Raw genomic sequence first — 12,157 nt, forward strand, 5'->3', positions numbered from 1 at the left:
TGAAAATGAACATCGACAACAAAGGAAAGCCAAGAAAAAAAAAAGGAAAGCTCAATTTTGCAAATATGTAAAAATTAAATAATATACCTCCCCCAAATCAATGGGTCAAAGAAGACATCAAAGGGAAATCAAGAAACATCTTGAAAAAACGAAAAGAAAACACTACTTACCAAATTTATGGGATGCTGCTAAAGCAATGCTAAAGGGAATGTTTACAGCATTTAAAGGACTACAGTAAGACAAAATATTCTTAAATAAATGACCTAGCTTTACTCCTCCAAGAACTAGGAAAAGACCAAAATAAGCTCCAAGTTGGCAGAAGGAAAGAAATAACCAAGATCGAGCTGAAATAAATGAAATGGACACCATAAAACAATTGCAAATCAACTTAGAAGGAAGAAGAGAACCAGAACTCACTGTACAAATGATCTTCTTTTGAGGTCTTCGAAGGAAAGTTAGGTAAGGTTCATTCTACTAGACTAAATATTATTTAGATCATAAGCACTATATAGTCTACTGGTTCAGTACACCGGAAAGAAGTAACATAGCTCATTTGCAATACAAAGCCAATCACGTGTGAAAGGAACACAAATCTTTATGTGATTATTTAGTATCATAGTATTCTGATCATATCAGGCCTGCTTCAAACTGATTAAAATTAAGTGATTCGAAGTACATCATGCACATGAGAGTGGAAGTAGCGTCAGGGTAAAGTCTGATGACATTTCCCATGTTGTACACCTTCTATCAACCGCGCTCAGATCCATGATCAGAATATAAGCAGAACCCCAAATTCTCCTCCCCCACTTCTCCTTCCAGTCGTGACTCTTCTGGGCAACCACCATTCTGGCTTCCAATACCACAGATTCATTGTGCCTGCTTTTGAATTTCACATGAATTAAAAGTAAATTTTATACCATTCGATTCGAACAGTATGAACTGTTCTGCAGCTGGCTTCCTTCACTCAGCAGTGTGCTTGCAAGAGGCATTCACGCTGACGTATGTAGCTATTATTTGTTGATTCTCATTATTGTATACATTCCAATAGAGGATACATCATAGTTATTTTTACATTCTTTTATTGAACCCATGTTCTCCCCACTAGAATACTGAGCTCCATGGAGACAGGGCTGAGTGTTGTGATTGCTGATCACGGTCGAAGTCAGTGGAACAATGGCCTAGACAGAGGAGGTGCTTTATAAGGATTTGTTGACTTCAGTGACAACCGGGTTGTAGTCACCCAGAATCTGCAAACCCTGTATTAGCTCCCTCTGGAGCCTGTGGTTCCTCTCAGCAGTCTCCTCAGCGCCCCCTTGACCTCCTTGTTCCTCAGAGTGTAAATGAGGGGATTCAGTAGGGGAGTCACCAGAGTGTAGAAGAGCGCAATGCTTTTGTTGACATCCTGCGAGTAGCTGGAGGGAGGCTGGAGGTACATGGAGATGAGTGTGCCAAAGAAGATGACCACCACCATCAGGTGGGAACCGCAGGTTCCGAAGGCCTTCCGCCTGCCCCGGGCCGATTTGATCTTCAGGACGGCCCTGGTGATGTGGCCGTAGGACACTAAGATGAGCGACAGAGGCACCACGAGGAAGAAGACACTGACCGCAAAGACTTCAGCTTCGATGATGGAGGTGTCGGCGCAGGCCAGCTTGAGCATCACCGGCACTTCACAGAAGAAATGGTCCACCTGGTTTCTCCCGCACAGGGGCAGGGTCATGGTCAGGGCCGTCTGTAGCACCGAGCTGCCGAAACCTGTGAGCCAAGCAGTTAGGACCAGGCGCAGGCAGAGCTGCGGGTGCATGATGATCAGGTAGTGCAGTGGGCGGCACACGGCGGCGTAGCGGTCATAGGCCATGACCGACAAGAGCACACACTCCACGCCCCCGAGCCCCAGGGCGATGAGGAGCTGGGTCACGCAGCCGCCATAGGTGATAGTCTTGTCCCGCCCCTTGAGGTTGGCCAGAGTCTGAGGGACGGTGCAGGTGGTCAGACACAGGTCCATGAAAGAGAGGTTGGAGAGGAAGCAATACATGGGGGTGTGCAGGCGAGGGTCCCGCAGCGACAGGAGTATAATGGTGCCATTGCCTAGGCAGCTCAGGACGTAGCCCATCAGGATGACCACAAAGAGAGGCGTCTCCAGCTGAGGCCTGTCGGAGAAGCCCAGGAGGAGGAATCCTGAGGAGGTGCTGCCATTCACTCTTTCCATGGCACTCAGTCTGCACAGTTAGCAGGACTCCCTGTTTTCTCTTGCAGCTTCAGTCCAGCCCTGTTTTCCCAGAGTGGGCGCGTGGAGTCTGGGTGGAGGCCTGAGAGTTTGCACACACCCTTCCTTGTTGGGGAGCGACGGGGTGATAAACAGCCCCTGAACGGGAGCATCTTCTGTGTTTCAGGCACTGCCCTAGATGTGGGTGCACTTTCTCCCAGTGACTGTCTGAGGTTGGCACGTTCCTGATCTCTGTTGACTAGATGAGTGAAGTGAGTGTGAAGGAGGTTCAGTAAGTTTCCCAGGGGCACTCACCAGGCTTCAGACTGACTCCACAACCTGGGCTTTTGACCAGCAGGGACACTGTCTTTTCGTGAATGCATGAACACTGAAGGTAACTGTAGTTTCTCAAAAAAATTAATCTAGTCGTTCTGAGTAAGCTGCAAATTTGCACTGTCCCTTCCCTCTATGTTTGTTTGCCATCAAGAATTGAAATACGTGCGTCTCGCTCCCTTACTTCTAATTTGTGGGAGAAAAAATGTGTTTTCTGAAAGTGCCTAGATAGAGAAATTTACCATTACCAATTTTATAGAAGGGGAACAATACATTTTGATGCATAAACTAATGAACGCTGGGAATGGAGCCTGAAATCGTGGTTATTGATTGGGAAGCATCTTGGAAATGATTGAAGAATTCATCACGCCCAGTGTTCACTTTGCAGGATGACTAATCCTGACTAATTATCACTGACAGCAATTTCAGTAACATAGCAGGAAATCATCAATCCAATGTTTCATTTTCTTTTGTCTCACATTACAACTCCCTTTCAAACTTTTTTAGTGTAGTGGAGAAATATTTTTTACAGCATCTCAGTCTGTACTTCCTATAAATGCCAACGTCACGTGAATCGTTCTGTTTCCAGCAAAATAACTGGGCTTGCTCTTAGAAATAACCTCCCTTCCCCCTATGCCATGTGAGGCAAGTTTAATAGTAAATACAACCTGGACAAGAGTAATATCTCATGAAGAGATTGAAAAGAATCTGGCATGTACTAGAGTCCCAAACAGTCTTTGTTGAATGAATCACAATAGGAAAGAAGATTATGAACTTGAACAGGCTATTGAATGTGAGTCTAGGGTTTATAGACACTCAGAGACAATAGCAAAGCAAAGGAAATCCTGAACAACAAGTAGATAGTCTTGATTATTCAAATTCTAGGATTTTTTCCCCAAAAGCTAGGTTGTATGGAACCTTGCAGAACTCTATATTTTTAAATGTAACTTTTCCAGTAGCAAAATCAATGACGAGCCAAGCGGAGCTTCAGTCACCTCTCTATTATGCTTCCTTTAGGATTCTTGGTCCATTTATCCTTTTATTCCTAAATCCTCTCACTGCTTGTTTGGCTGTTGTTGCTGTGTTGCTGAAGGGTAAAATGAATTTGAGAAAATCAGTTTAAAAATGCAGTAAAGTAAGAGACAGAATACCAGGATCATAAGTATAAGTCTACCACTAATAACCTTTGAGATTCTCAAGACTACACTCCCACCCCAACTGCCCCCTTCAAATAAACGACATGATGTTTCTAGCTTTCAATGAGAAATAGGAGTTATGATGATTTTAGCTCTTTGTCGAACCCTGGGAGGTTTATGTTCCAAAAGATCCATTGTCCCATATTGAAGAAGCCTCCTCAGTCCTTGCTTGTCTGTAGCAACAGCCTGGCTCTTAGCGTCTATATCTTCCACTAGATCAGGCCTTGGTCCCAAATATCCAGAATCATACAAAGGGCACTAGTCAGTAGAATTTGTCACATGTTATTGGGACTTACCTCTGCATCTTCCCTCTATCCATATGCTGTAAGGGTGAGAGAAGGGGCTTCTGCAGGCCATCGTGGTGCCCAGAAGAAGGCTCCCACAGGGTTTACAATATTTCTGGGAGATCAACAAAACAGCTCATCACTCAGCCAAGAACTTGATTCTCAATGATTTTGTTCTTCTCAGTGATGCAGAGAAAGTGATCGGAACCGAGAAAACATATATTCTGCTAGGAAGTGTGTAAAATGCATCGTGCCTAGAAGGGAAGAATTAAGTTGACATAAACATTTTCACATGAATTTCCATATGCTGTATTATTTTCCTAGGCTTGATAACCAAGGTCCACTAACCAGGTCCGTCCTCAGGACAGCAGGAATGCACTGTCTCATATGTCAGGAGGACACAAGTCCAACATGAAGATACTGGCAGGGCTTCTGAAACCTGTCGGGGAGAATATACATCTTTGGACCTTTCTAGTCTCTGGTGGCTCTTTTGCTGGCAGTTCTGGGGTTTCGTTGAGTTGTGGCTGCAGGATTTCAACTACTGCCTCTGTAGGCAGATGGCATCTCCTTCACCTGTCTACTCTGTCCTTCTTATAGAAATACCAGTCACTTTGTGTTAGAGCATGCCCTGATTGAGTGTAACCTCATCTGAACTTGAATATGTTTGCAGGAACCTTGTTTTCACATAAAGTCCCATATTAATCTGAACTGAGGTTTAGGGTTTCAACCACTTTTCTGGTGGGGGAGGTTTGCAAGGGTCACAATTCAACCGAATTGCAATAGTAGAATATACATATGCCTGTGAAATGATAACAGTTCTTTATTATAAATAAATACCTGCATGCAGTGGTAAGACCAAGATGCAGCTATGAGTTCTATCTGATTTCAAGTTCTCGTATTCTCTTATTCCTGGAGCTGAAGCCTACAGTAATAGGAAAAACTGACTCCCCACATCTGGCATGAATATCCAATGAAGCCAATTGTCCTATAGACCTGTTTGTTACACTCACAGATCTGAAACATAAACACAGATTCCATGCTTGTGGGATCTGCCACCGAGCATTTGGTTTGCGCTGGAAGAGAAAACACTTACAGTCTTTCACTCTCCAGTGAAGTGGTAATCAGCTAACCTGGAGGTCACATTGCTCTACCATCTAGAACTTACTGTCAGGAAAGAGCAACTCACCCACAGACACCAGTTCTGCAGGCAGCACCATCAACTTCCTGCGTGCAAGGAATCAGCAGCAAAGGAAAGACTCTCACATCTTCTTAGTAACATTTGAATGAGTGTTAGAGTAAGAGCATGGCCTCTCCTTCCAAGGAAGAATAACAGAGATTACAGATATCCACCTAACTTTTGGAAGCAGCCACTGGTCTTTGAAGAACCACTACAGTTGTATGAAGTGAAGAGATTGGCATATGGATGGGAAAGGGAAGGTCCTGCAGATGAAAGTATATGACCACTGTCCCCGTGACAGCTAGGACACTTAGACACTTCCCAGTGGTGTGTGGTCATTGATCTGTAGGAAAGTGTTAGGGGATCTAATAGGTAGAACAGAACCCTTAGAATAAAAACAGATTTGTGAATTTACAATATGGCAACTTTCAACAGGACAAACCTTGAAAATGGTGACTCTGAGAGGCAAGGGCAGACACAATTACTCACTGCTCAGGCTCTGTTCAAGGTAGTAACGCTTCTCTCCATCATGACTGCTAGCATAGGTTCTGTCATCCCCAGGGTTTACCTGGAAGATCGTCCACTCATTGCAGAGTGTTTTGGCACATGCGAGGAGGTGTAGTTGAGCGTGGACGGTGGGGCCTGCAGCTAAACACACTTTGGAATCTGTGAACTCTGTGGAATCTGCCCATGAATGAAAGGGCTAGTATTATATCTGGGGGATATTTTTTTGTAAGCCACCAAAGTCAAAGTACGTGCTCTAGGGACTGAGGATGTGTGTATTTTTAGTGGCCCCAGGAGGGTCCTGCCCAATGTACCTCATTAGCCTCAGTCAAAGTATAGAGTTTGGCTCCCCAGGGAGCGCCAAAGAGGAAGGGAGGCTCTGGAGATGAGCAGGTAGTCAATCTTTTCCCACCAAATTGACTAGGAGTGAAACGACTGTCTCTTCTTATCTTCCATTTACCAATACTATTTAATACTATTGGTTACACTACTTTTTGTTTGGTACCATTTTGAGGTACAAGTTGAGGTACAACGTACAAGTTGAGGTACAATTTTCATACAACGTACTTGTAGTTTGAGGCATACAACATAATGATTCGATCCTGGTATATATTGTGGAATGATCACCACAAGAAGTCTGGATAACATCTGTTCCTGCACATAGTGGCCTTTTTTTTCTTGTGAGGAGAACTCCTAAGATCTCTTCTCTTAGCAATTTCCAAGTATACAAGATAGTGTTATTGACTGTAGCTCCCATACTGTACATTATATCCCCAGGGCCAGTCTTTAGAGTCCCCCCCTTGTTTTCAGAACTGTCATCTTTTCCTACTTAGAAGAGGAAATTCCTGAGCCTTTCCCCCTCATGTTAGTCATATCCTTTCTTTGTTATGAGTCACTGAAGAAAATTATTTTCCAATGGTGTAATCAACTCTATTACCTTCCAACTTTATGAGACCTTTTTACCCTATGATCTCTCTTCGTTCTTCAACTTCTTATATCCCACTATCTGTTTGTTCATCATCTGAACATATGCTCCTCTATCCTATAAGAAAAATAAAATTGGACTTAAGACCGTCTCTCTGCCCCATTTACTTCTAGCTGTCCTCTTCCATTAATTTCATCTTTTTGTGACCGGACACAAAGTATTCATGCTTTTTCTCCTTCTATCATCACTTCCAAATGTTCTTTGTTCCTTCTCCCCCTACCACTCTGTTGAAGCGGTTTTCTGTAAAACTTTTACTGTTCTTCCATTGCACAAAGCAGATGAGCTCACCGTTGTCTTAATTGATGTAATATGGCGTTAACCTCGTCCTCCTCCTTCATGAAACTGTGCTGTCCATTGGCTTCTCTCTCTTTTCCTGTTATTTTGTGGGCCCTTGATTCTCATTTCTTTCTCACTGGGCACAAACTTCAACGTTTTCATTTCCTAATGTTCTATCCTTGCTTCTCTTCTCTCTCTACACTGTTCCTGAGCTACATTGTCATTTCCATGGCTTGAACTACCGTCTATCTAGAAATCTTTGTCAATAAATCTGCAATCCACATCCACAGTTTACACCCCCTCTTGAGTTCCATCCTAAAGCAAATGGAATCTTGGCTATATACATGTGGATTATTTGTGAACTCTAAAATTTCTGATGTTCCATGTTCTGAAAACAACTACTATTCTGCAGGTTAGGATTTCAGAATCTCAATACAAAACCCTCAGTAACCTCAGTGAGAACCCCTTGAACTATTATTTTTTTAATTAATTTATTTGTTTTGATAGAAAGAGATAAAGCATTAGCTACGAAGGGGGAGGGGGGTAGAGAGAATTCCAAGCAGGATCCATGCCATCAGCCCGGAACCCAATGCAGGGCTTGATCTCATGAACTATGGGATCATGACCTGAGCCGAAACAAAGAGTCGGACACTTAACCAACTGAGCCACTCCAGCACCCCTCCCCTTAAGTATTCTTGATTCTTCCCTCCATTTTCATCCTAACACTGCACCTAAGCCTTGTTCATTCTCTCTGACATATTTCAGAATACATTCACTCTCCAGCACACATTTGTCAGTTGTTATCCATGTGTTGGTAAGATCTTTGTATCCTTGCCCAAACCATTTAATTTATTTCTTAAGCGATCTTCCAACCAAACCAACTCTAAGCTTCTACAGCATTATCTGAATTATTTTTCCTCAAAGCAACACAACCACATCATTCCTTGCTTAAAAATACTTTTGGCAACCATTGTCTGCAAGATTAAATAAAAGGCACACCTTTAACATATGAAGGTGTATTTGTTCTATGGACCCTCTAGTTGTGGGAACAAACCCACAATGTATTAATCACTGGATACACCATATCAGCTTGGGGCCAGCATTCTATTATGCATTTATTATTCTATTACTTTGCTTCATTTGAAAGGTACTCTCTTGTCCCAATTTCCCATACACCATGTTCCATTACTAATTCAAGACATTGCTCAAGGATCACTTTCTTTTTCTGTGTAATTTTTAATAAGTGGTTTTTATTATGCAAAAAATTTCATATCTCCAATACATAACCTTATGCTATGATGGTTCTTAAACATGCTGTTTAATTCTGCTGTTTGTTACCAAAAACATCAGTCTTTTCCCCCCTCACCTTTAAGGAGGCATAATTGACAAATAAAACTAAGATTTTTAACATGTACAGCATGATGTTACACATATACCTTGTGAAAGGATTTGCCCATTGAGTTAATTAACACATCCATCTTTATGTTTATCTTTTTGCTTCTGTGTGAGAACATTTAAGTCTATTCTCTGTACAATACAGTGGTACCAATGATAGTCACCGTGCTACATGTTAGATCGCCAGACCTTTTTCGTCTTATAACTGAAAGTCTGTACCATTTTATCAACTTCTCTTTATTCCCCCCTCCCATTCCCCAGCCCCTGGCAGACACTTTTTTATTATTCTGTTTCTAGGAGTTGTACTTTTTCCCTCCTACATGTGAAGGATATCACGTGGTATTTGTCTTTCTCTGTCTGGCTTATTTCTCTTAGCTTAATGTCCTCCAGGTACATCCATGTTGTCATAAATGACCGGATTTCCTCTTTGTTAAAGGCTGAATGATATTCCATTGTATATACACACCACAATTTCTTTATTCATTCATTCCCCGGTGGAAACTTAGTTGTTTCCATACTTTGGGATAGTGAATAATACTGCTATGAATATGGGAGTGCAGACATCTCTTTCAGATAATGAGTCATTTCCTTTGGATAAAAGCCCAGGAGTGGGATTGCTGGATTATATGGTAGTTCTGTTTTTAATTCTTTGAGGACCCAGCCTACTGTTTTCCACAGGGGCTGCACCAATTTATGTTCCTACCAACAGTGCCCAAGGGTTCCTTTCTCCACATCCTGGCCACCACAATTTGTCTCCTGTCTTTTTGATTCTATCCATTCTAACAGGTGTGTCCATTGATAGGTGGGTGGATAAAGAAGACATGGTGTATATATACACAATGGAATATCACTCAGCCATCAAAAATAATGATATCTTGCCATTTTCAATGATGTGGATGGAGCTAGAATGTATTATGCTCAGTGAAATAAATCGGAAAAAGAAAAGTACCATATGATTTCACTCAGAAGTGGAATTTAAGAGAGAAAAGGAATGAACATATGGGAAGGGCTGGAGGAAGAGAATAAAGGCAGACAAACCACGAGAGACTCTTCACCATAGAGAACAAACTGAGCATTGATGGAGGGAAGGTGGGTGGGGATGGGCTAGAGAGATGATGGGTATCAGGAGAGCACTTGTTGTGATGAGCACTGCGTGTTCTATGTAAGTGATGAATCACTGAATTCTACTCCTGAAACTAATATTGCACTGTAAGTTAACTAACTAAAATTTAAATTAAAAAGACATCTGTTGTTTCCTGACTTGTTCATTTCAGACACTGTGACAGGTGTGAGGTCGTATCTCATTGTGGTTTTGATTTGCATTTCCCTGATGATGAATGATGTTGATTATTTTTTGAAGAGTCTGTTGGCCATCTGGATGTCTTCTTTGGAAAAGTATCTATTCATGTCTTCTGCCCATTTCTTCACTGGATTATTTGGGGTTTTGTGGGGGGGGGGGCTAGTGAGTTTCATAAGTTCTTCATGGGTTTGGGATACTAACCCTTTATCTGAATGCCATTTGCAAATATCTTCTCCCATTTCATATGCTGCTCTGAGTTGTGTTGATTGTGTCCTTCACTGTGCACCAGCTTCTTATGTTGATGAAGTCTCAATAGTTCATGTTTGCTTTTGTTAACGTTCATTTTATGTATTGTTCCAAAGCGATGTCTAGCAATGTCTACTTGAAGTTTTTAATTGGAAAAGTAGCTATTTAAACGTCCCACCAGGGTATAACCCTTATTCTTTTTTTTTAAAATTTTTTTTTAATGTTTATTTATTTTTGAGACAGAGAGAGACAGAGCATGAACGGGGGAGGGTCAGAGAGAGAGGGAGACGCAGAATCCGAAACAGGCTCCAGGCTCTGAGCTGTCAGCACAGAGCCCGACGCGGGGCTCGAACTCACGGACTGTGAGATCATGACCTGAGCCGAAGTTGGACGCTCAACCAACTGAGCCACCCAGGCGCCCCATAACCCTTATTCTTAAGGTGAATCGTAGTGAAAAGACACTTTTGAATTTTTTTTAAGTTTATTTATTTATCTTGAGAGAGAGAGTGAACATGAGCAGGGAAGGTGGCAGAGAGAGAGGTTGACAGAGAGAGACAATCCCAGCAAGCTCCTCACTGTCAGCCCAGAGCCCAACACGAGGCTCAATCTCACAAACCATGAGATCCTGACCTGAGCCCAAATCAAGACTCCAACGTTTAACTGACTGAGCCACTGAGGCACCTCAAGACGATTTTGAATTTACTTCTAAGTGACAATCACTTGTAACTATGCACAACCCCCACAATGCTTGTGCGTGTACAAAGATCCATGAACGCATAGCAGCATACAGACAGCCTTCATATTACTTATTATTGTGACTTTTAACAACCCCTTAAATAAAATTTATATTTCAAAAGTGAGGACATTTACACCTATCCTGATACATTCAGACACTTGTGTTACAATCTTAGTTCTACATTACTCAGCCCTAAAAAGGAATGACATCTTTCTTAAAAATGAGTTTGTTAATCTAAATATAATTGACACACAATGTGCATTAGTTTCAGGTGTACAACATTGATTCAGCTATCCTATATGCTGTGCTGTGGTCAGAACTGTAGCCGCCATCTGTGACCATACAACATGATTACAATATCATTGACTATAATTTCTGTAGTGTACCTTTTATTCCTGTGATTCACAAAAGAATGAGATCTGGAGGCACATGGGTGGCTCAGTTGGTTGAGCATCCGACTCTTGGCTTCTGCTGCGGTCGTGATCCCATGGCTCGGGGGTTCATGCCCCACATCAGGCTCTGTGCTGACAGCACAGATCCTGCTTGGGATCCTCTCTCTCCCTCTCTCTGTCCATTCCATGCTCATGGTCTCCCTCTCTGAAAATAAATAAATAAACTTACCAAAAAATTAAAAAAAATTAATGTCTTTCTCTGACTGACTTCTTTCACTTAGCGTAATGCCCTCCAATTCCATCCACGTTGTTGCAAATGGCAAGATTAAAATCTTTCTCATTGCCAAGTATATTCCATTGTATATATAAATCACATCTTCTTTATCCATTCACCAGTTGATGGACATTTGGGCACTTTCCAAAATTTGGCTATTGTTGAAAGCACTGCGATAAACATGTGGGTGCATGTGTTCCTATGCATCAGCACTCCTGTGTTCTTTGGATAAATACCTGGTAGTGCTACGGTTGGGTCGTAGGGTAGTTCTATTTTTAACTTTTTGAGAAATCTCCACACTGCTTTCAGAGTGGCTGCACCAGTTTGTGTTCCCACCAACAGTGCAAAAGAGTTCCCATTTGTCCACATCCTCACCAACACCTGTTTTTGCCTGAGGTCTTAAATTTAGCCACTCTGACTGGCGTGAGGTGGTATCTCAGTGTGGTTTTGATTTGTATTTCCCTGATGATGAGTGACATTGAGCATTTTTGTTATGCGTCTGTTGGCATCTGGATGTCTTTGTCAAAGTGTCTATTCATGTGTTTTGCCCATGTCTTGACTGCATTATTTGTGTTTGGGATGTTGAGTGTTGAAAGTTCTTTATAGGTTTTGGATACTAACCATTTATCCGATAGGTCATTTGCAAACATCTTCTCCCATTCCGTTGCTTGTCTTGTAGTTGTGTTGATTGTTTTCTTTGCAGTGCAGAAGCTTTTTATCTTGATGAGGTCCCAGTAGTTCATTTTTGCTTTTAATTCCCTTGCTTTTAGAGACAAGTTGAGTAAGAAATTGCTGTGGCTGAGGTCAAAGAGGTTGTTGCCTACTTTCTCCTCTAGGGTTTTGACTGTTTCCTGTC

The 12,157-nt window shown here is 42.0% G+C and overlaps 1 protein-coding gene across 2 annotated transcripts; it reads right to left on the minus strand.

Annotated features, from left to right (window-relative positions):
- Nucleotides 1-1,215: 1,215 nt before the first annotated feature.
- LOC122219366 (putative olfactory receptor 2B8) lies at nt 1,216-7,896 on the minus strand. Of its 2 annotated transcripts, XM_042937597.1 has the most exons (2): nt 7,889-7,896; nt 1,216-2,198 (listed from the first exon to the last, which is right to left on the minus strand). In XM_042937597.1, the coding sequence occupies exons 1-2, from the start codon at nt 7,894-7,896 to the stop codon at nt 1,262-1,264; spliced, it is 945 nt and encodes a 314-aa protein (XP_042793531.1). In that variant the 3' UTR covers nt 1,216-1,261. The 2 variants fall into 2 exon arrangements, with proteins under 2 accessions (XP_042793531.1, XP_042793530.1); XM_042937596.1 differs by lacking the exon at nt 7,889-7,896 and having other exon boundaries at nt 1,216-2,226.
- Nucleotides 7,897-12,157: the final 4,261 nt, after the last annotated feature.

Source organism: Panthera leo, chromosome B2 (assembly GCF_018350215.1).
Source record: "Panthera leo isolate Ple1 chromosome B2, P.leo_Ple1_pat1.1, whole genome shotgun sequence".
Lineage (NCBI taxonomy): Eukaryota > Metazoa > Chordata > Mammalia > Carnivora > Felidae > Panthera > Panthera leo.